At 39.1% G+C, this 25,519-nt stretch overlaps 1 protein-coding gene across 2 annotated transcripts in view; it reads left to right on the forward strand.

Moving 5' to 3' along the window:
- GRM1 (glutamate metabotropic receptor 1) overlaps positions 1–25,519 on the forward strand; it is a gene marked incomplete at both ends in the record, with an annotated part of 358,531 nt that overhangs the window by 286,456 nt on the left and 46,556 nt on the right. For both annotated transcript variants that reach the window (XM_082668595.1, XM_082668596.1), the window contains 3 exons: positions 7,564–7,810; positions 12,210–12,378; positions 23,413–23,539. In XM_082668595.1, coding sequence (XP_082524721.1) covers positions 7,564–7,810; positions 12,210–12,378; positions 23,413–23,539 — 543 coding nt within the window. The remainder of the gene's footprint in view (positions 1–7,563; positions 7,811–12,209; positions 12,379–23,412; positions 23,540–25,519) is intronic.

Here is a 25,519-nt window from a genome sequence, read left to right on the forward strand (position 1 = left end):
TGATAGGTCAGAGATAAGTAGATTTTTCACAAATCGTTCTTATATTTCTGCAAAGTCCACTCTGACTTATTAGCTCAATCTAAACACTGAAGCATGAAACTAGAGATACTACAAAAGGGAACTTGAAATGGACCATAATAGCATTAAATCATGGAACTACCTTACATTTGTAAAAGAAAGCATGTTTCCTATCACCCATAAATAAGCAGAAGTGGAGCTATGAGCATAGATATGCCTCCTTAGCATTTAGAAGAGACCAAGATGAATAGGCTTGGCAGGGATTCTGACCCAGCAGGTTGTTGAGACAGGAGTTGGTTCCTGATGAATTTTAACAACACCCTAACTTCCCACATTGGCTCAAGCAGCCAGCTCTCTGTAACATACTCGTTCTCTATGATTACCTGCCAAATGCTTATTGCAGACCTGTGGGGAGTTGTTTATAACTCCATGACACTGTTTTGTGCCAGATCAATAAAAGCAAAGGCACATGAGAAGCTGCCCTTATTTTCTCTCTATAGAGAAACAAAGAGCCCCACAGTTCAACTGAATGTTACTGACTAATCCTCAACATCACTTAAACTCTCCAGGGATTGTCCTCATTTGTTTTTCACATAACACTATAATTTTTTGAAATATGAATTAGCTAAAATGCAGTTGTATTTTCAGGGAATTGAAGGCTTACCATACATTATCAGCAATTTGCAGGGAGCCGGCTGTGTGTGTGTCATATAACTGGGAGATTTCTCTCTTTAACAATAGATGGTGATGATGTATTTAGAAAAATGTCTGTATTGTTCACATATGTTAAAACCAGGTGGGTTTAAGCAATAGAAATTCAGCCAATAACACACGCTCAAGTAATTGATCCTTACTTTCTTCTTTTCCATCCTACATAGGAGTTAATACACATTTTAATAAACTGAATAGAAAGTAATGGAGGGGTCATATTTTTCTGTGATGTGAGCTGAGAAAATTTTTAGGGAAAGAGGAAAGTATAGAGTCAGAGGAAAAAAAGACTTCAAAGATTTTAAACTTGAGTATGAACAAGGCTGGACTGTTGTGAATCTTACCACAAATTCTTCCTGGAAAATCATAAGGAAAATTTAATAGCCAGGCCTTCAGGAAAACTTGCCGGCACTTTAGTCCTTTGAGGTCATTATTTTAAAAAAGACCTGATTAATTTTCTCTCAATTAATCTGATACTCAGGTCATTTAAAGTAACATGAATTTCATTTTCTTTGCTTGATACGTTAACAATATAAAACAATTACAGTTCTTTCTATTTCAATCTGAATGGAGATTGTATCAAATTATGTATTGAATATATAATGCTCTCAGTTAAAAAGAAACAGTGGAGAGCTACAAAAGCCAAGAAACCAGAAGAATGTTTTCTCCAGGGACAGTTATGTTTACTAATGTTTCCCAAAACATTTCCTTGTTATGATGAGATAAAGGAATGCTTGTTTTGTTTATTTTTATTTTGAATTTAATGCTGAGAGTCTAGATTTTAAAAGGCAACATAACTAGATCTACATGCATAGCGGTAAGGTTGTACTAATTAAATAGAAAAAATAGGCATCAACAAAAGTACTCTATTGGAGTTCAACATTCTTTCAATTTATTTTCTACGTGTTTCCACTTTGGACATTCAAACTGGGATGATATTACTAAAAATTCAGAACGAATAAACATCAAACTAATTGTTTTTCCTAACTGATGTCTCATTGTCTGTTATAGAACTGCTCCAGCAGTTGGGCAGGGCTGCTATTGTATACATAGTGCCACGTGGCAGGGACCGGGTCCAGCTCTGGAGGCCACTGCCTCTGTCGTTGGTAGCTGTGTGACCTTGAATTCAGAACCCCAGGGGTTTCAGTGGCACAGCCAATGTGGCATAACCCAAATTTGAACCCAACTAAGGAGTAGACCCAGGAGTGAAACAGATGGGGATAAAATGTAAGATATGTTTTATTGATAATGTGATTGCATACACAGAAAGCTCAAAAGAATTTATAAGAAATTAGAATTAATAAGTAAGTTTGGAAAGCTTGTAGGATACGAGGCTGAAACACAGATATCAATAGCATTTCTCTATACTGGCAACAAATAATTTAAAAAATTTTCAAGTACACCAATTGTAGTAGTACCATAAAAATCAAATACCTAGTATCTGCATACTGAAAAATTACAAAACATTGCTGGGATAAATTAAGGAACCTCTAAATAAATGGAAGCCTCTGGAAATGCTATATATCATGATATGGGGAGCAGTTACATGGGTATGTACATATGTAAACATTTATTAATAAACATTTATTAATATTATAATGTACAGTAAAGATTTCTGCACCATATGTGAGTTATACCTCAGTGAAGAAGTTTTTAAAAGTTAACAAAAAAACTAACTGACAAACAAACAACAACAATAAAAAAAACACAACAAACTGGATTAGGGACATGGATCAGATATGTGACCACAATAGACTTTTCAATACTAGATTAACCTGTCTAGCCTACTGGCACAACTGTCAACTACAGCCCACGTTTACCAAAGGCTGGAGAATCAACCAGAACCTTTGAGAATTGTCAAGTGCAGGCCTCAAGATGAGAGAGAAAGGGGCTGAGCTAAGCATGCCCAGTTTCTTTTTCTCAATCCTGCAAAAAGATGAATCACTCCACTCTTCCCATTGAGTAAGACAAGAGGCCTGAGATGGTACTAAGTAAGAATCTTCTTCACAAAGAAGCATTAATATAAGGGAAAGGGAAAGGAAAACATTTCTCCCCAATTGTGATTTCAATTATCTGTGCTTTAATCTTCTCATTTGTAAAATGGTGATAATAGAACAAAACTCATACAGTTTTGTAAGAATTAAAAAAAGATAGTATATGTAAAGGACTTTGCTAAGTACCAATAAGTGTGGAATTGGAGAAGCAAAGCATAGGAACTTTAGAGGGGGAAATACATCTTCAGAAAGATAATCTGATCTACTTGTGGTATTTTTTAGATTAGGAAACTGAGACTCAAGGAGATCTAGACCCTTGTCCAAGTTCCATGGCTAGTTGGATATGTATTGTTGATATATTATAGCAGAACTGCCTCTAGTGTTACTGACTGCAAGTTCATGTTCCCAATGCACAGTGAGGCCAAACAAACTGAAAAGTCAGTTTGGAGCTGAGAAAGGTTTATTGCAGGACCAAGCAAGGAGAACAGGTGGCTCATGCTCAAGAAAAACCAGAACTCCCCAATGGTTTGGTGGCAAGAAGTTTTTATAGGCAAAATTTGGGGTGAGGGCTACAGGGTGTGTGACTTTCTTCTGATTGGCTGGTGGTGAGGTTACAGGGCAGTGTTCCAGGAATCTTGTTCTCAGCCTGAAGTTACCATCCTCTACCTGGGTGAGGGTCTGCCTGCAGAAGAACTGGAAGATATTGTTATGTATATCCCTTAAGGAGGAACCAGGACCCTGCCCCGTGGCTGCACTATTGTTTCTTTTTTTTTAATTAAAAAAAAATTTTATTGGAGTATAGTTGCTTTACAATATTGTGTTAGTTTATACTGTACAGCAAGTGAATCAGCTATATGTATACACATATCCCCTCTTTTTTGGATTTCCTTCTCATCTAGGTCACCACAGAGCACTGAGTAGAGTTCCCTGTGTTATACAGTAGGTTCTCATTAGTTATCTATTTTATGCATAGTATCAATAGTGTATATATGTCAATCCCAATCTCCCAATTCATCCCATGCCCCCCCCTTGCCCCTTGGTATCCATACGTTTGATCTCTATGTCTGTGTCTCTATTTCTGCTTTGTAAATTTTGTAGACATGGATGGACCTAGAGACTGTCAAACAGAGTGAAGTAAGTCAGAAAGAGAAAGACAAATATCGTATATTAACGCATATATGTGGAATCTGAAAAAATTGGTACAGACGATCTTATTTATTTGCACTAAAGTTTCTTGACTGCTCCTCCTTTGTTTTTGCATTCCCTCCCTTCCCCGATAAGCAACTGTTTGAGTCTGCACTTTGGAACTCAGGGAAGGTCAAGGAGGCTGAATGAAGCCTATTTCTTTCAAACAAGAAACTGGGGACATGGAAAGAATTCATAGCCAGGAGAGCCCCACAGGGTCCTGCTCCATTTCACTAGGTCCCAGGTGTTTAAGTGCCTAGTCCTGTGCTCTTTCTTTCTGCTATACCACTCTGCTGAATAGCCATCCTAAATGGCAGCAGATGGAATTGCCAGCCCTTCTCCCCACCACCATGGGTTTCCTGTTTTCAGAAGGTACACAGTCTGTTTCTACCCTCATGAGGCTCTGTGTGCTGCCATACTCAGGCAGCAATTTATAGCCCTTGTGTTTTGCAATAAGAACAAGATTACTATTTAGAATCAAGGTAGCTATTTTCACAATCTGCTGTGAAGTAGTTAGGCAGGTATTCTTTTGAAGGTAAATAAACACAGTCAACTACAATTATTTGATTCCATTTAGTATATTAGAAAATGTAGTAGTTTAATGATACCCTAGTGGCCTGTAATGGTTAATGTACCGCAGAAAATGAATCATAAAATCCCCTTCTTACTAATAACTCTGAGACTAGTGTTATTAAAAAGGCACTAAACCCCAGGGAATCAGAGTGTTTTCACCTTCCCACCAAGTGACAATAATATTAGTTTGGATTCTCTATTCGCTGGTCATGAAAATATAGGATCTTTGGGCAGAAGGAAAACCTGTATCATATTCTATTTGTTTGATGATAAATTCTTGCAGCATCATCTGGCACTGTTGCTATGGCAAAGAAAATGGTCCTGTAAAGGCCAGGTGATTTTCTAACTCTGTCACACCTTCCCAAATGCTAGTTCATCGTGAACTGGCGTAGTAGCTGAAGAGAGACTTCTTACTGATGGGAAGTAGCATCCCCTTCATGTGCAGACCCAGGGGACTGGCAGGGTAGGGAAGTGCATGTGTCACTTTAGATTTACACAAACACACAAGCTGTTTGTGTTTGTTTGGAAAAGGGTTTGAGTTACAAATATTCCCTGAAAACATGTGCCTAGCCTCCTGGTTTTCTGTATGATAAATACTGACAGGATGAGCTTCTTCGTTTTAATTTGCAGTTAATAGATTGAGTGCTAGTACTTCTAGTCAGAGAGACAGCTGTGCACATTTGGAACAATCCCAAGAAGAAGACCTCAAAAAGCTTGAAAATGATACTGGTGCACAGAAGGATGCCCTGTCCTCAGTTGCCAGAAAAGTGTCTCCTCTGTAGACTTCTATATCTACACCCACGTTTCTGCCAACTTACAGAAAGAACAAGTATCAAGGGGGCATTTTCATACCACTGCTCTTTCCTCACTTATAAACGGTGGGCTTCATGTCCCTTTGGCAGGATTATCATGATATCATTATTTGAGTATTGTATATAATAAACACAAAAAATAGTAGCCAGTATTACTATTAATGTGTATATTTCCCATTAAAACAAATGTAAAATTAGTTTAAATTAAGAAGAATATTCCACTAATTGTTTATTGTGTATATGTATCAATAAATATACATATATATACATGAATGTATATATATTTACATGTGTTATTTTATATATTTTTCATATATATATACATATATACACACATATCTTACTCATAACATCAGTAAATAGATACAGTTGGAAGTCAGCATGGCTCAAGAAACACGTCACCATTTGACCAGTTTGCCTTAATTACACCGGTGTTTCTGGAATAATTATTACTCACGTCACTCACAAAAGTAACCCAGTTTGGACACTAAGTTATATGATAGTTCTAAATAAGGATCAAAAGGAAAACATTGATCTCAAAGAAATCCAAGACCAGTTACAGTCCCAATGCTGATGAATAAGGCATCCACTAGACAAGACAGCTTAAGAAATTTGTACTGGGGACACCACAATAATTTTTTAAAATATATAATACATTTTTAGTAGCGTTTATCAAAATAAAAACAAAACAACAGACTCAGTGGTCATAAGGTTTGTCCCTAACAGAGAAAAGAACGCACATTTTTTGACAGTTTGCTCCTAGGGTTGACTTTAATAGCTGCCACTTCAAGGAGATGGCTTTAGTAGAACCGTTTAAGTAGCTGCTAGAACCCTTTCAGTTACTGCTGCATTGAAGGTTATTTTGCCATCCAATTTTTGTCTATTTTTTTTCTTCTTTAACTCCTGGTAATTTATCTAATTCTAACAGCTTTAACATTTAGCTCCAGCACTTGGGAGTTTCGGGCTGTATTTAAAGGCTCATTTAAAACTTATCAGACCGATGGCATTAATTTATCTCTTTTATATCCCAATATAAAAAAGAGCGAAAGCAAACTAACATTTAAGACCCAGGGGTTCTGGGTGGCAGACATAAATTACCTTATTTCAATGACTTTGCAGTTTTTTCAAGGAGGATGTTTGCTTTCTGCTTTACATAACTTCTAGACTTATTCTGTGCAGTTTGATTTTAAAATGCCCCTTCTGCCTCTCTTACTCCTATTTCCTCTTGGGAAGTGTTCTTTCAATTAGGAAAACATTACTTTAGCAAATCACACTTTTAACAAGTTCTTATTAAGCAACACTGGAAGATGAGTTAAAATGGAATTTGTCCCCCCTTCAACCTGACCTGGGTATTTTGTATCTCATTCTTAGAGTAGATGCACATGTACCTTTTTTACATTTTCAACTATACCTAAATAGATTAGCCTTAAATAGAACTCTTTGTAAATGTCTTATTTCATCTCAAGCTCAATGTCAAAGTCAAAACTCTTTACCATTTCTTCTAAGTACTTCAAGCTCTCTAAGTTCCTAAGGTACTCTGTTATTCTCCAGCCCAGACACCTTGGGGTTCAGTGACCTATTCAGGCTGTCACCTGTGACATAGGTAGAAATGATCGCAGAGTATCTGAAATTCACACGTAAAGCTAAAGATTTAGATTAAATGTGTAGTGTGACTCTTCCATCAAGAAACATTTTACCTGAGTTTCTAATAATTAGCAAATCTTATTCAAATATTTCTGTACCACCAACCATATAGAAGAAGAAATTCATACTACCTAGTTCTTCTTTTTACTCTAGGTTTTTTTGGTTCTAGAGATGATAAAATTAGTGGAATCATCAAGAGAAAATATTGGGGTTTAGATGATGCACAAACTGATTTACAATGGATTGTGGATTGTCACAAAGGATATAAAAAATGCTTTTCCAGGACTGTGATATAGGGAGGCTTTTAATATAAGTCTCTGTGAACCCAGAGGAAATAAGAGCTATTTTCATTGCTCCTTAAGGATTTCCTTGCAGTATGTGAAAGTTCTTTATTTTCACCTCTGTGGCGTTTGTTTTATATGTTATAAAGCTGTTATTGAATTCAGAAAATAAAATTGAATAAACTATTTTCAGATAGAGTACAGCAGAGATAGTCACAAATACAAAGCTTGAACAGGTAGGTTTGGCTTTCCCTTCTTCTGAGAGCCCTGAAAAGCATTTGGGAATTAAACATGCAGGTTTAGACTTCATTACTGCAACCTTGGTAGTGATCTGTTTTTATGTTACAGGCAATGAAAGCTTAGAAGAAAACTATGTCCAGGACAGTAAGATGGGGTTTGTCATCAACGCCATCTATGCCATGGCACATGGGCTACAGAACATGCACCATGCCCTCTGCCCTGGCCATGTGGGCCTCTGTGATGCCATGAAGCCCATCGATGGCAGCAAACTCCTGGACTTCCTCATCAAGTCCACGTTCATCGGTGTGTCTGGAGAGGAGGTGTGGTTTGATGAGAAAGGGGATGCTCCTGGAAGGTAAAGCAGTCTTTTCCATAATGGATCTAAATAACCCTGTGATCCTCTTCGAGCCAGACAGATGGATGGTCTGGCTCCCTTTGGTTCCATGGTTTCTGGGTGCCACGACGATAGACACAAACGAGGATAGACGCAAACGAGGATAGATGCAACGAGACAGCTAAAAAGAAAGGGCTAATGTTAGATGGAAATTACATTATAAAACATTGAAAAGCTTCTTATTGGTAAATACCCACAATCCTGCATCCTACCAGTGCCACCCCCCTACCTCCCCACACACACATACAGCTATCATCCCTGGTCTTCCCTTAGAATGCCTGGGACCTCCCTGCAAGCCCAAGATACTAAGGAGATTACACCTGACCAGCAGGATTCTCCCTGGCACTGCCAACATCAGGTCAGCCTCCTTCTAACTGATTAGTCCCAATACTATACTGGTTGTGGAATATTTTAATATTATTCCTGCTTAAAGAGCTTAAGACATGACGAGAACCAAGTCTTCATATGTATCCCTTTTTTTCAGGTTAACTTATGTTCCTGCTAACATGTTTCTTGGAACCAGAAAGAAAAGAATTTTCTGTCTGGTATTCAGTCTCTATGGCTTCCAAAGAATTAATCAAGAAGCAAAGGAAAATTAAATCTAACTAACTATATATATTTTTCCCAAGTCATTTTATATACAGTCTCTTCTGCAACACTTGCTTTTATAGTACCAGTTAGCTCATATGTAATTGGTATGCAGAGAATGATATCAGTATAAACAGTAGTTGTGTTCTTTCATAGGAATTTTCTTAGGCAAGGGATGATCAGAACAGTGGGATAAAACTTAAAACCTGCAACAGGAAAGAAAAAAGGCCCTCAGTCTGGCTACTGCACAGTGTGCCCACAATCTTTTTTTTTTTTTCCTCCTAAGCCCTGTTATCTTTCAGTACATAATTTTGCAAAGTGAGAGATTTTAGAAAAGCATATGTTGTGATAAAACAGATCATCAAATCATTTAATCCTCATCACTATAGGCATATCATCATCTTCTTTTACAGATGATAAAACTGAGTGTCAGAGAAATGAAGAAACTCACCTAAAGTCACACAGAGAGTAGCTGGTAGAGGCCGTGCAGTCTGAATTGACACTTGTAATCTTTTTGCCACATCGTGCTGCCTTTTAGCTAATCCTAAAATTAGGCAGAATTGCTGGCAACCTTCTTAATGTCATTTCAAATGTACTGTAAGAGACTATTTGACCCTAAATAATTCTTCACATATCTCTTCCTTTCATGTAAGCTTAAAGTTCTACGTTTAGAGAGTGCCTTGCGGGGCCTAAGTGCATTCTCCCTGTCAAAATCCAACAGCTCCAGGAAGGATAAATGCTATAAGTAATACTCAGCAATTAAAGCGATGAATTTATCAGATTCCTTCCAAGCTGCCAGTGAGGTGGGAGCAGCTTTAGATGAAAATGAGAGTGGGAAGAATGGAATGATGCAGGGCCTGGGCGTGTGGAAAGCTTCCAGGAGCTGAGCACCTTAAGAAATGGTACCAGAGGAAAAAGTGATTCAGAGCACTGACCGCCCCCACCCCACCCCCCTTTAAACCCATGGTTGTAATCCTGGGTTCTACTGGAAACCAGGTTCTATCAAGGATTGGATTTGGAATGGAAACCTTCCTTCATGATTCTATAACATACAAAATGTGCCTAGGACAGGGCCAGATGCATTTCCCACACAGCGTAGACATGAGTTTCCTCCTCCTCTCTCTATTTGTAAACTATCCAAAATATAGGCCCACAATTTTAGCTTGTTTCTCCTTCATCTTTAATTACGTATTTAAATCAAGAGTTTTCCCCTGGGTCCCTTTTCAAGGATCATTTCCACAGGCTTGAAATTGGTCAGCTTCATCTGTATTCAATTTCTATTTCAACGACTTCCCTCTGTTTCTATCTCCTGTCACACTGTCATTCATGCTTTTGGTCCCTCTTGTAATTATCTTAGTTAATCATCATGCAACATAGATTGAATGCATTGAAAGGATGCTGTAAAGTTGTAGTTCACAGCTTGAGGATATTCCAAATAACCACCAACGTGCTAGAAGGGACTCTGGGGTCAAGAGAAAAGAGCAGTGTTTCTTAACACACACAGCACTGGGGAAGGCCTCTTTTTAGTAAGTCAGTATTTTTCCCTTGGTATTTTCAAGCATTTTTTTTCTCCAGTTTTTGGGACTTTTCAAAAGTATGTTTTCATACCAAAATATTGTGAATTTTTCAGTTCCTAAATGCTAATTAAGTGTGAACTGATTTCTCCTATTGAAATGAGGAATTTGAAATAAAAGTCTTAGGAAACTGGTTTATAGGAAAAAGATATTCTAAAGCTCGCATTACACCTAAGCCTGCATTGAAAGTATGTAAGGAGATTTCACAATGTAATATGGAGTAAAACATAAAGATTAAAGGAAATGAAAAAGGGAATTACTCATACCAAACACAGCAGGCTCTGTAACCATAAGGACCTTACAATGGGAAAATATTGCAGGTGTAGATTAGTGTCCTTGATCAGCAAGATGAATGTGAGCCACCAGCCCACAGTTAATACCCACGTGGATATCACTCAGACAGCTACTCTGAGAACATTCTGGTTTGTCTCAGCAACCAGAGGAATGAGACCCCTCTATTAACCAAAAATCAGAAAGCAGAGAGGTGAATAACGCGCTCCAGTTGCACCATTCTCTCTTCTCACTCCATGTAAGTTTTGTTCACCTGGAAAAGTAGGGGAAAGACTTCCTTTATGCCCCGAGAGTCCCCTTTCCCTCTAGGGAGCTGCTACTTATAGAAATTGCCAGAATCTGATTGTGGAGAAGCCACTAGCCATCCTGTGGGTGACAGGATGCGTTTGCACATTAAGAACAGGCAGCAAAGCTATTAAAAGATATTAGCTGTATAGATAAAGAACTAGGCCAGATATGACCAGTAGGTTTCAGATGCCAGCTAAGGTTGATTGGTAGTAGCTTCCTGGAGTGCTGGGCTGAGGAGGATTCTGAGTCTGTATCAGGGTTAGAGGGAAAGAATTCCGAGATGGGTTAGGTAGGGATATTAGGGAGGGGAGGAAGAGAGCTGAGGAAGAGGAATATGTGTTAGTTAATTGCCAGCTATTTCTCTGGGTCATGCACAAAGAGTAAGAGATATTGTCTCATATTCTAGTGCAGGAGAGTGAAGAATGCACAGGTACTGTAGGAAAGAACCCCACTTTGCAGAGCCACTGAGGGAGAGTCAGGCATCCATTTTTGGGCAACTGCCACTTGAGTTATAGTTTCCTTGGAGTAAATAGCAACATGGAAAGAAGATTGAAGAATACCAGAGAATTGTCAATAACCGAGAGAGAAATGACTATGACAACACAAAGATGTTCTCATTTCCTTATAGTATGGAAATAACCAGAGTGTTTTAGCACATTAATAGTGCTACTAATGTGAATGATATAGTGATATTGCCTTACATAGGTATTTCTCCCAATTGCGAACAGCCTTATGTTAGTAAATTCCCACAAGAACCCCGTGAGCCTTACAGAGTTTAGTGACATTCCTAAGTAGTATAATCTACTATTAAAACATTAGGAAAGAGATTCCAGCTTATACATTCTAATGTCAAATGCTGTGTTTTTTCCACCAAATTGGAAAATGCTCTCCACTGCCCACACTGGGAAATGATGTGTCTGATCCCCAGAACACACTCTGGCTACAGTGAAGATTTCTAAATGTAGATTTTACCATTGTGCAGCATTGCAGCATTTGAAATAACTGACACCAATTACTTGGATTCAGAAATGTTTGTCCTGATCAAGGAAGAGACCAGTTTAAATGTCAATGCTCAAGATGTTAAATCCCAAACATCCTTGCTAATTAAAGGTGCATTTCTCAGATTTCCTGCTCTATTAGCACCTAAAGTAAGTTCCAGACTTGGTAAAACTCACCTCTTTTAATCCAGTGTAATTAAAATGGCAACTGAATGTGAAAAAGGAATTTGGAATAAAAGTACTTAAGCTAAAAATTAGTGTTCTGAAGAATTGTTACTTGATCAAAGAATAATCTAGTGAATAATGATTTGAAGGATATGGTGATCGACTCAGCACATATAGATCTTTTTGAGAATAAGCAGAGAGAAAAGTACAAGAATAATATCTTCTTTAATGAATATGGATGATACACAAACAGAGACTGAAGAATGGAATATACATTTTGGAAAATCAGAGGATACATAACTAAATAAACTAAAATATTGACAGTAGCTGGCATTGGGACATGGGATGATTCTAACTTTTCTCTTTCTTCTCTCTATTATTACCTATTTACTAAATTCCTTTGGTTTCTACATCATGTCCATCTTCTCCAAGACACACGTGTTGCTTTCTTTGTAGGTATGATATCATGAATCTGCAGTACACTGAAGCTAATCGCTATGACTATGTACAAGTTGGAACTTGGCATGAAGGGGTGTTGAACATTGATGATTACAAAATCCAAATGAACAAGAGTGGAATGGTACGGTCTGTGTGCAGTGAGCCTTGCTTAAAGGGTCAAATTAAGGTAAGCCAGCCACACATGCATTCTTGGACGGTGTCCATGAGGAGACCTCCTGCCTGGGCATAAGCAAAGAAAAACACAGACATTTTTCTTTGACCAGACTGTCCAGAAAGGGTGCACCAGGCATACTGTTTCTGTCCTTGTGTTTAGCAAAAATGAGGAAGACAAAGAAAGATTGGGCAATGGAATAGGCAAACCACTGGGATATTTAGAATAGTCTTTATTTGAATCGTAATGATGAGCTGCAGTCTTAAATACGATATAGAAAGCAAGGGGATGAATAATCAAATTAAAAATTAAGACAGAAGTAAACGCGGAAACCAAAGCCAATGATACTGCTTACCCATAGTTCTAGCTATTGTCAAAGAAAGCAGAAGCTGAACGATTCCAAATAAATGTATAACTAAAATAAAAGAAGCTGAAATGAGGTAACACAAAAGCATTGCTTACCACTTCTCTTTTCTCTACCAAGTTCTTTGAATTTTCCTGAAACTGGTATTTTCCAGCCAAGAGAGAGTCTTCACTTCTAATTATTCCCAGAAGTTTTTTTTTTTTTTTTCCAGGTTGGGGCAAGTGAGTGATCATGATATTACTGTATATTTAAAACTAGAGTAAATAAACCTCATACACTGGACATTTGGCTGAATGGAGTAGAGAGAATTCTTGGTGAAGAAGACATGGAAAGAGCACTCTCTGAATCCCATGCTATTTAGAAACCAGACTGGCTGATGCACTAGGAAATGGAGTGTAGGGGAGTGATTGTGAACTGGCAGGAGTGTGGATTAAATGACCTAATAGGTCTTTCCCATCTCTAATTTTCTGTGACTCATCTCTGGGAGCAGACAAGCCGTCAAGTAAATGTCACAAGGCACAGCTGGGGCTGGAATGTATATGGTGTGAGGCTTCTGCTCTCTCTCCACATGGCCACGCTGCTATGCCATTTTCAGGAGCCGTAGAACCAGCCATGCGAGGGAGAGGCCCTGAGAAGTATACTTAGGGGCTTTTAGGGCAAGAGTCTAGTAGTGCTGGTACAGCAGCTGGAAAAGCTTTATCACTGCTGATCAAAGTATGTGGAGGATCTGGAACCTGCAACATCGTTTAGCAGCTGAGAAGAGCTGTCTGGGTGGACTCAAGCTCTCAGTAGAATCCATCACTTTGAGTGTGAAAAAAACTTCTGAGGCAACTCACCCTAGTTGCAAATGTCACTGCCTTCTCTGCAGGTGTGATATTAAAAATATTTAATAATTGTCATGATAACCAACCAATCAGAATGAACTCCATTTTAGTGCTATGACAGGGTGCTGGAGGCCTCCTGCTATGCCCACGGTTAATCCTTGAGTTGTTGGATCATGGGAAGATTTAGGTGAGGAATCTTACATGGATAGGGTAGTATGGGGCAATCAGGGGGCTTGGGGAGACACCATTAGTTTCCAACCAGTACAGAAGCATTTCAGTAGTGTAAGAGTGACTCCAGGCAAACCACTGTGTACGGGCCATACGTCAGTGCTGCTTCTTCCCAAGAATCCATTTCTGATTCTTATCCAGATGGAATTTTTCACATGGGGCTGTCTGGTGGTATTAGGAATATATCCTTTGAAATTGAGAGGCCTAAAACTTCTCCTTGACTCTTACCACAGGATGCCAGACCAGTGGATTCTGGGTTGGTTATCTTCTCTGGATGGTAGGGAAAACCAGGGAGACCTGAAGTCATATGATTGGGACAGCCCAGAAGCCCTGGGCTTTATGCTCTCCTGTGACCCAAAGGGTGTCACATGTTCATCTCAGACCTCCTCCCCAGCATGGGTGGCAGCATTGAATCTTTAGTGCAGACAACTGCTGTGAAAAAGTTTATGAAACTACACAGTTTGGTTATTCAGAGTATAAGAAAAACAAACAAACAAACAAACAAATACAACCCTGGCAAGAGAAAACAAATCAATCTGAAGATACTCTGCACCCCAGCTCCCTTTCAGACTTCCCTCGTGTTACTCTGACTGCTGGCAGGCCATGAATGGGAGCTCACATGCCATGTGTAGTGCCATTTGTATACTCCAGAAGATAGACTTTCCCCCCACCCCCAAGTTCAGAGGAAAGGCTGTCTGCACGCATCTTTAAGCTAGATACTGAAGTATTTCTGGCATCACATTTGCATTACACCCATGCAGTGTTATCGAAGGAGATCCCAGAAATCTTTGCTGAGCCATTACAGAGCACTTGCTATAAATGCAAATCTCTTGGGGTCCAATTTTCATAGTACTGTGTACCCTGCAGGATAAAAGTTATGCCCGTTCTCAATAACACCTGGCATTGGGGTGAGGGGGGATGTTTGTTTGTTTCCCATAAGCACCACGGGAGGTATGGAAACAAATGAAATCTGAATCCCATTTACCAAATAATAGCATTTATATTCTTACATCGTCAATTTGCCATCTACCAGGTTCAAGATGCAGAGCCAGGTCTCTCAGTAACCACTACAGAGACTGGAGGGAAGCAACTTAAAAGGTGATTGTAGGACTTGCACTTATATTAACTGAGAAACATAACCTTTAGGAAAGGATTATTCACTTTAAATATCAAATGCCACTTAAAATGTTGAAATAACCATTTGACTTCTTTTGTGGTAACCCATAAAACTTTCTTATGGTAATTTCCTTTGAAGTAGTTAAAAGTCCAGTTTTCTTACGTTATTGATTTTAGAAATATAAATATAATATCTTATAAATATAATATTTTATGGAGGAGAAATTGATTTCAATCATACCACAAACAGTGGTAAATAAAATCAAACTTTTGTTGTGTCTTATATTAGTCAGGTTTCAGTCAGGAAAGAAAGAACCCATGCCAGGTGGTTCAACAGAGGAAATTTAAGGTAAAAAACTGGTTATAAAAGTAAAAGGGGGGCTTCCCTGGTGGCGTAGTGGTTGAGAGTCCGCCTGCCGATGCAGGGGACAAGGGTTCGTGCCCCGGTCTGGGAAGATCCCACATGCCACGGAGCGGCTGGGCCCATGAGCCATGGCCTCTGAGCCTGCGCGTCCGGAGCCTGTGGTCCGCAACGGGAGAGGCCACAGCAGTGAGAGGCCCACGTACTGCAAAAAAAAAGTAAAAAGTGGCAATGAGGCAACTCAGAGATGAGCAACAGTAGGAATCATTCCCACCTCTGGGCTAGAGGGACACAGGGAAAGTCACAGATACTACCTGAGACACCTCCTGAGGTGGGAGGGGAGGATACCTTGATACGAGGCTTCTTCTCTCTCCGGCTCTTCAGTCTCCCATTAGGTCCTTCCATTCTGCCAACCGTATGGAGAAGACGCTGGAAAGAGAGCCTGAGCAATGTAGTGCGCAGATACTTAGCTCAGGTTCCCTTGAACCCTGAAAGCTAAGCAAGGTTAAGTGCTAATGCATTACTGGGAGATACAATCCCAGGAAAGCAAGAGTGAGAGGAAAAGGGAAGGGAGGCATAGAAGCATGGCGGAACACCTCTACCACTACGGTGAAGCGTCACTGAGCAGGACGCTGCCTCGCTGAGCACAGCTCAGCCTCACGGAGGTCTCTGGACAGGCTGCTGGGACTGTCTGCTGGAGCAAGGAAGGGAGAAAAACGTATGCACTCCTGCCATTCTATTTTCTGCTTCCTGTGGTCAGCGTCTGCTCACAGGACGTGATGTCATCTGACTCCTTTAGGCAGCTGCTGGGGAAGCCAGTGTCCATGTCCTGCTATGTGGACCTTCTTTGAATTTGGAAGCAGCAAGGGGAGAAGTCTCTGTGGGTCTTACACAGTCTGGTCTGGGCTCCTGCTGTGCTGAATTGCCAAGGAGACAGTTCTAGAACCCAGTGCCTCCTCTGGGGGAGAGAGAGTCACCTGCAGATGCCAGAAGATGACACAGTAGTGGTAGGCTCTGAGGTAGGAGTTGCAGAAGCATCCAGAACCCTCAAGAGCCAGGGGCCAAGGGCCTAAGAGACAGGTCAGGCAAAAAGAATTTGAGGCAGCACGTAAACTATGGACAATGGATCTGCAAGCAAACAGCAATGGCCTGGCACTTGTATTGGTCTCCCACACCAAGCCTGCTGCTATTTTCCTTGGTGTGGGGAAGGCAGGAAAGAGGTAAGAAGGGGTGGGAAGGCAAGGGGGAGAAAGTGAAAGAAAGGAGAAGGGAGGCAATAGAGATCGGGAACTAACATTGATCAGGCATATTCTCATGCAAGTACAAGAATGGATGACATCGTTTCAATTATTCCTTAAAACAACCCTTTAAAAGCAGATATTATCACCCCATTTTATAGATGAGAAGTCAGAGGCCCAGAGGGCTTGAATCACTTGCCCCAAGCTTTCTCAGCTAGTGGTTAAGAAATGCCGAGCTGAGCTTGGAGCCAATCCGAAGCTCTTATCAACCCACAGCCACATGTTGTTCAACCATCTTTCATTATGTGAACTGGCATATTTCCTACAAATGCAAGTTTCAATTGCTAAAGCTGATTTTCTTAATAGTTTACGATGAAGTTATAAATAGAGATCCACTTTAAAATTGCTGAGGGAACAGAATCTAGAACTAAGCAGGCAATAAATATTAGTGAAGGTGGTCGGGAGAGTCTGACAGAGATGGGGAAACCGGCAGAGAATCCCAGGGAAAGGGTCCTGGGGATTGCTTTCATTCACCTCCTATTCTTTCTTTTCCCCTCTCTTCTCTTCTAGTTTTCTCTTCCGTTTAGTTCGTTTTTGGATTCTTTACTCCAAGATGATGGTTTGAGTCTGGGACTTTAGGCATGGAAAGTAGAAATCACTACTTCCCCCCTTCTCACCTGGCCTATCAAGATAGAATTATGGAGACCGTATCATAAATGGCTCTTCATTACACATGCCATATTGTCCTATAGTATAATACACCCTAGATATGTGGAGAAAAGCCCAGATACACATATTTTTACAAACTATATATTTCAGAATTGGGTTAACTGTTTTTTCCCTGAACCATCTGAACTGAGGTGCAGATATCATGAAACTTCATACCTCAGCTTTTGTCTTCTAAGCATAAGGGCAATTCTCACATGGCCATAAGACCAGCTAAGAAAGTTAGCAATAACATCACCAACCACAGCTGTCCTGTTCACCTCAACTTCCCCTTTTTGTGAATCAAAACAAACTACCCATTGAACTTGTTCATAGTTAATGCAACCATTTTGGCAACCAATGAAACAATGACATAGTTCCTTCATTATGTAATATTTTCTAAATTCCACTGCAGGGTGGCAGGTTCTCAACAAAAATTGTCCACAGGAGTATCAAAATTCCTTATCTGAGAAGCTTATGATTACATAATGATGATGTGATCTGCCCCAGCTACTAAAAACATACTGGCTACAATTTTGAAAAAAGTTAAAGACAAAATACTGGGTTCCTTTTTGTATTTTATTATGTATGTGAAAGCATGAAATTATTATAGTGTCTCTGGAAGAGAGAAAACTTTGCAAGCACTGGTCATAATGAGAAATTCTATGGAATCATCATTAATTTATTCACAGCCACTCTGAGTAATACCTACACCTTCACCTCTCATGCTTTGACCAGTGTTTAAGATGGTCTCCTGGTTACTGAACTTTTTGGTGATCACCTTAGCCTCAAATCTAGCTTGTCTGCCACTTTTGGGGACAGGTGCCGATAGGACCTGCTGCTGAATCACATGACACCGGGCAGAGAAGGAACGCAGCAGAGCTGTTGTGTCTTGCAGGTGGCAGTGGCCAAAGCAGGGCTCATTTTCTTTTTTAAGTAAATATTTATTGAAGTATAACACACATACAGAAAAGTAAAGAAGGAAGGCAATAGCATGAGTACACATTGGACTCTTACTTCTGGGTCTTTTCTTAAGCTGATCCCACTGCCTAGAACTCTCTTCCACCAGATATATTCAGGACTTACTCCCTTTCCCTCTCTCAAGTCTTTACTCAAATGGCATATCTTTGTGAAGCCTTACCTGACCACCATATGCAAAATTGCAATCCCCAATTCCACGTGCCTCCCTATCAAGACTGGGACTGAGATGAGGCAAGTGAAGAACTTAGGGCACAGACCCTAAAGTGGCCCCCCATCAACATCCTGCAAGTGCAGGGTGGGATGTGCACAACGCTGAGGGTTTTAAGGGCCTCTTTAAGTCTGGTCCCTAGGCACTAGGCTTGCCTCACCTTGGTCCCTGCCCTGAACCCTATTCCTCTTTCTTGCTGTAGTTTTCTCAAAGCCCTTTTCTAGGATGGCGCTCCTCAAAGATGGGGATATGATCTGTTTTATTCACTGATTGTGAATGCATAATGTGAATGAATGAATGGATGAATGATTGAATGCATATGCCCTGCATAAGCATTTCATTCCTCCTTCTAGCAGTATATGTATTACATTATGTCAGATTCTGAGCTTCTTAACCTCAGTGATCATCAGGTCTTTTCATTTATTTGTCCGCATGCATAGCACCACGTCTGGCACACTGGGCCACTAAATAAATGTTGGTTAAGTAAATACATATCTGCCAACTTCTGAGATATAATTTTGGTTCTCAGCATAACATGCCATCATTCTGACAGCTGTTTTTACACAAGGAAGAGCTTAGTTCTTGAAAATAACTGGTGATAATGTGCCTGAGGTTTGCACAAGTTACTGATCCCCTCTGCAGCTGTTTCTTCATCTGCAAAATGTAAACAATTAACTTCACTGCATGGAGTGGTTGTGAGGTTTAGTGTAATTCTGTACAGAGGGCCTTGCACATGGTCTCGTTCAATGTATGTCCATTTTTATATGATTTTTGTTACATTTCCCCTGTAATAAATTACTACGTAGGGATTTTCCTAAAGTGATATTTTTCTATAATTCTTTCAAGGCTCTCTTCAATTTCCTCCTATTTTTTATTCTCTTTGAATTCTTCATTTTCATTTCTTTTGTTTATGTAATATTCCATATTATTTCCCTCTTTTCTTTCACAAACATTATTGAGTAATTATTGAAAAATTAATATGTACCAATAACTATGCTAGCACTGTGAAAGCAAAAGAAACTTAAATATGGCCCCTTCCTTTGAGGAACTCATGGTGTAGCTGGAAAAAATTGTATCAGCAATTAGAGTCCTTTGTTGCCCAAGCTCTCATGCTGGGTGCCATGGGGACACAGGAGGGTAGGACTAGCCCTTCTCTCCCTCAGCTGATTTTCCTACGGTCCTAATTAGGTAGGACCAGTGTCTTTATTCTGTTTAGTCTTCCAGGCATTTCCCTTCTGAAGCAAATTTCTCTGTTTCCTTTGACTTATCATTACTTTTCCTTCATTATATTCTCTCGATGCTGTTTTCTTTCTTTTGTCCTTTTTCTAAACAAAGCCTAAATTTAAAAAATCCATTTCAAGTTACTTCAGAAACGTAGTCGTAAAGTTAACACTTGATTTCCTATGTCATAAATACTTTAAGACTCCTACAGTGTATATGGAATTGAATCATAACCTTGTGTGAAGCAGCAGGTCATCTAGTCTTACTAACAATAAACAGAGCACTATGTACACAGGATGTAAAAGGAATCAAAACAGTCCCTGTGTCTTGGGAAGTCTTGGTCTTTCAAGCGCAATTTCAGAGAAATATCAAATCTCTTATCATGACTCAGAGCTGTCATAAAAAGTGTTTTATGGTGACAATACATTATTTAGTTATTGAGTGTATACTCCATGCAAAAGAAATATCAGTTAGTATAAAAATACTTTAAAATATCAATACCTGTGATATGGGGGAGATTAAAATGTAGAGACAATAATTTAAGAATTTTTTAAAAAGTATCTGAATGAAACATATCTACCATATACATGTGAAACAACTAGAGGACAAAAGCTAACTGACTTGTGGTAATAAACTACCAAGTATATTTTAATTATAGAGAATTCCAAATAAGGTAATATTTCAAAGGGCTCACTGCACCAGAAATACTTCCTGGAGCATGTGTCAGGACTCGAAAGTAGTGACATAGATGGGCTGATGGAGGAAAGATGATATTCTAAATGGAAAGGAATATTCTTTCTTTTATTAAAATATATTTATTTCTTTATTGTTGCATGTTAAAGCCATGGATTAAGCAACACACACACTCTCTCTCTTTTGTCCTTCTTAAAATCTATTCTCTAAACAGCAGCCATAATAATCCTTGTAGAAAGCAAGTCAGATGGAAAGCAAATTAGATGATGTATCTGCCCTACTTGAAACCTCCCTCCAAAACAAACAATTATGTGGACATTAATGAGGATGTAAGCAGGGGATGGCACAGAGGCTGCCTTCCTTGTTTGGCGGACTTATGTAAGAGATTATTAACCGTCAAACTTAGGTGCAGAAACAAGGACCAGGGACTAAGTGAATCACTGACCAAAGAGCTTATATTTCAAAGGTATTAGAAAAGGGAGACATTGACATTCCTTGAGTGGCCGAATTACATTTTTAAAAAAGGTTCAACTCAACACTCGTTCATTGGCCAGCTACTGTGTGTTCTTGGTACATTTATTGATGACTAGGATCTGAAAACAATGAAAGTATGGCATGATTCCCTTCTCTTGAGGAGCCCACAGGCCATCAAGATGATCTTGGCAGCTGTGTGCATGTAACTCTGGAGTGAGAAGTAATTAGAGGCACGTTATATGACTAGGAGACAGGGACCAGAATTCAGCTTTCTGAGTCTAGAGGGGTGGCTGAGAGACAGAAAAGACAAATCCCATATTTTAGACATTGTATGGCAAAAGTGCACATATTTGGTGGCTGAATAAGAAGTAATAAAAAAATAACTCCATTTGAGCAGTTCCTTTTTCATTATTTATTAGAGGTATAAGCCAATCACTTATTCATTCATTTATTCAGTCATTTAAAGGCTAATCTTAAATACTTTCCATGTGCCAGTTACTCATAGGATCTACCTTTCACCAGTCATTCTGCATAAATAAATTGTTTAGCATTATTATCTTTTGAAATCGTCTCATTCATAGTATTCATTTTATAGTTAGGAAAAAGATAAAGCTGACTGAAGAGATATACACTATTTTGTACTTCTTATACTCATTAAAGTAAAAAGCAGTACTCATTTATTCAATTTTCCTCATGGCACTTAGAAAAATTTATAATTTGGAATATCGATTTCTTATGCTTATTCTGAGGATAAGTGTGAATTTTTCAAAAAGACAATCTGAGTCTACTTTCTAAAGTTATTTGAAAGTAAAAGAAGAAAAAGGAAACCTTTTACAGTTTCTGAAAATATAATGTCATTTAATATTTTTCATGTAATTCTAAAATAGTGGTATAAATTTCGACCAGATTTGCAAGAAGATAATTTTATTTTCACAAAGGATAGAATTTGTATGATTTTAAGGTATGGCAATATTTACAGTTTAATTTCTGACTTTACATATGAGAACATTTGATTATGTCGAATGTGTTAGGGAGGGACCTCTGTTTCTAGCCATGAGGGAGTAACAGAGTACAGACTTTGTCTTCTGCTGTAAACAACCAGAAAACTTGACACAATATATGAAATGACTATGTTCAGACATTGGAAAACAGTGCATGACCTTGAATTCAAGGAATTGAAAGGAAACAAACAAGGTGAACCCTAAAATCACTCTGGCTTTCTGTCTGGAGGCAATTTCCTAGTTGTTGTTTAGTGAGAAAGAACACAAACAGAGGGGGTTTCCCTGGTGGCGCAGTGGTTGAGAGTCCGCCTGCCGATGCAGGGGACACGGGTTCATGCCCCGGTCCGGAAAGATCCCACATGTCACGGAGCGGCTGGGCCCGTGAGCCATGGCCGCTGAGCTGCGCGTCCGGAGCCTGTGCTCCGCAGGGGGAGAGGCCACGACAGTGAGAGGCCCGCGTACCGCAAAAAAAAAAAAAAAAAAAAAGAACACAAACAGAGCTTGGCTATCTTGATAATTTAAGAAGACAGAAATCAGAGTTTAAGAAGGCCAAGGCGGCCAGAATTTGTAGTGCAGAGGAAGGAAGAGGATGGATCTATGCAGAAAAAGAGTCCCAGAAGTTGGCATATGAGTTTTCATGAGTGTTTGACTGAATCTCTATGAGCAGGGTAGAATTCAGAATGTCCAGGTAAAGAACAATTAGTGGGAAGCTGGATTCCCAGAGGTCACACAAGGCCAAGAATTGTCCCAGTTTCTACAAGCCCTAGTGGAGACGCTTTGCTGAATACACAAAGAGTTAAGTAGAGATCCCAGCAGGGTCATAGTTTATAATGAGGCTAAACTATTCCTAGAGTAGAGACTATTCTAGACTTGCCCTAAAAAATGAAAAACAAGACTCAAGCCTGAGCCACAGGTGACTTAGCTGCCTGCTGGAACAAAGGCCAATACTACTTCAAGAGAAAAATCCAGCACTCTACACCTTATGTCCAGCATCTGGTGAAAACATTTTAGACATGTGACAAAGCGAGACACATTACCTGAAGGAAAAGCAAGCAATAGAAACAGTCCCAGATATTATATTGATGATGGAATTAGAAGTCAAATTAAAATACCTACTGTAAATACATATGAAAGGATTTAAAAGAAAACGTGCATATCACGAGAAGACACATGGAAATATAAGAACATAAAATAGAATTTATACAATGAAAACCAAAGTATATTAGAAATAATTTTTTAATGGATGGGATTAACAGCATATTAGACATTATGAAAGTACAAATCAAGGAACTTATAACAATATAAAAAGAAAAATGTATTTTTACTTTTCTAAGAATTATTAATACATATTAATATACATAATGATACGATTCAGCTGTTTAATTCCTTTTAGAAAAGAAATTATTATTGAAAAGCTTCCACATCCAACATGGAATGAACTGAAACTCACATCTGAACTCTGGTACAATAAGGTATATCCCAATCCATGTATTTAAAGTTCCTCGACATATACGATTTTTTGAAAAGTTACTTTTCTAAAAAAATCATAGTTTGAAAGCAAGTCCTCATCTGAAAAAAAAAATGTCTTTCTGGAGAAGCGATCTGTAAGGCATATGAAATATTGCTATGTTATAGGTCATACGGAAAGGAGAAGTCAGTTGCTGCTGGATTTGCACTGCCTGCAAAGAGAATGAATATGTGCAAGATGAATTCACCTGCAAAGCTTGTGACGTGGGATGGTGGCCCAATGCAGATCTAACAGGTAGGAGCTGCCTCACTTGTAAGCCCTGTCCCTGACTGTTGACCTTTCCAATGTGCCTGTTGTTTAAAATGATAGTGATTATCTCATGTCTTTTTCAATGTTTATTTACATTGTTACTGCTCATGTCAAAGTGTACACATAAACCTCTTATACGATTTCCGTAATCTATATTAAAAGTTCATTTAGGGCTTCCCTGGTGGCGCAGTGGTTTAGAGTCCGCCTGACGATGCAGGGGACACGGGTTCGTGCCCCTGTCCGGGAAGATACCACATGCCACAGAGCGGCTGGGCCCGTGAGCCATGGCCGCTGGGCCTGCGCGTCTGGAGCCTGTGCTCCGCAATAGGAGAGGCCACAGTAGTGAGAGGGCCGCGTACCGCAAAAAAAAAAAAAAAAAGTTCATTTAAATATAAAAGTGTATTCAAAGGTTATTCTTGTATACAAGTTGTTCCTGTTTTTCTTTTTAAAAATTTTATCTGAAGATATTTCTAGTCACCTGAATTTATATTCGCAAATATTTCTTGAACATCTATATATGAGGCACTATTGCAGGGCGTAAAGGTACAAAAATAAGTGAAACACAGCCCCAGCTTTATTTACTTAAAATATATCAGGGAAGAAACATGTAAAAGTATAAAATAAAATAGTTATTACTACAATAGAGATATTTATAAACTACTGTAAAGTTTGTTAGGCAGATAAGGAGATGAAAGAAATTCCAGACAGAAAGTAGAACATGGGAAACATGAAAGCATGTAGTACATTTGGAGAAAACCATGGAACAAGTATATGGGGTTGTTTGGTAAATGCAAGGCCTAGTAGATACGTGGTCAGAAATGAGACTGGATGAGTACACTGGCAGCAAATGGTAAGGAGCTTCTGTAGGACCTTTTTATAAATGTTTGGATTTTGGCTTTAAGCACAGGAGAACCACTGAAGAATTTAAAGTGGTGAATAACATCATGATATCTGTGTCTCAGAAAGATGACCCTGGAGGTAGTATGGAGGAGAGTAGTGAGCCTAGACTAAAAATAGAGAGAAGTTAGGAAGCTATTATGTTGGTCCAAGTGAGTAAATTCAAAGGGTGTGAACTAGGGCAGCTGCTACAGCAATGGAGAGGAATAAATGAATGCAAGAGACGATTTACTCATAAAATCAATGGGACTCCTGTGGATGGATTACATGAGTCTATAAGCTTCCCAAGAGCAATGTTCAGGTATGAGTTTTGATTTCCAAAGACCCTGGTATGAGTTCACGGATGAGAGGTGTTTCACAGTTACTTTTCAAAAATTTTAAAAGTGATAAAGCTATAGAAACTTTGTCTTTGAGTTCATGGAGACCTTGTCATCTGAGTAATGCAATCCCTCATTTTAGAACGACAAAGCTGAGGCCTAGAGAGGTGTACTTGTGTGCCCAAGGTCACGCAACTAGTTAGAAGCAGGTCGTAGTTCACTGACTGCTGATCCTATGCCTCCCTGTGTGCTGCTGATAATCATTAGGGTAACATTCATGATTGCTGTTTACTTTTTGACTTGTTCCCAAATAAGAATACAAAACTAAGAAATTGTGTGGCTTATTCAACGGACATCAAAAATGGCTGGCTGAGTAGAATCAGGTCACATAATTAAAATTATACTTTGTAAGTGAGAGACCTTGTAAAATGTTAACCCTGTTAGAAAATAGACTGAGTATCAGAAAGCTTTTAGAAATCACCTGGTACAAAGGCCATTTTTAAATGAAAAGAAATTAGATCAGAATATTTTTGAAGGTACAAACTATACCTCACCTGTTTATTCTCTAGCTGAAAACTGGTTTTCAACTTCAATGTGCCTAAAAATTACCTGGGAATTACCCATCTACAGAGACTCCCATTCACTGTTTCTGAGATAAGACCCAGCAGATTCTGAAGCACTTAGTCCCTGTTCCATCCCTTGAGAAACATTACTCTCTGGCTCATAGCCTGATGCCTTGAACATAATTGCT

Source organism: Grampus griseus (assembly GCF_964374135.1).
Source record: "Grampus griseus genome assembly, chromosome: 13".
In the NCBI taxonomy this organism is placed as follows: Eukaryota; Metazoa; Chordata; class Mammalia; order Artiodactyla; family Delphinidae; genus Grampus; species Grampus griseus.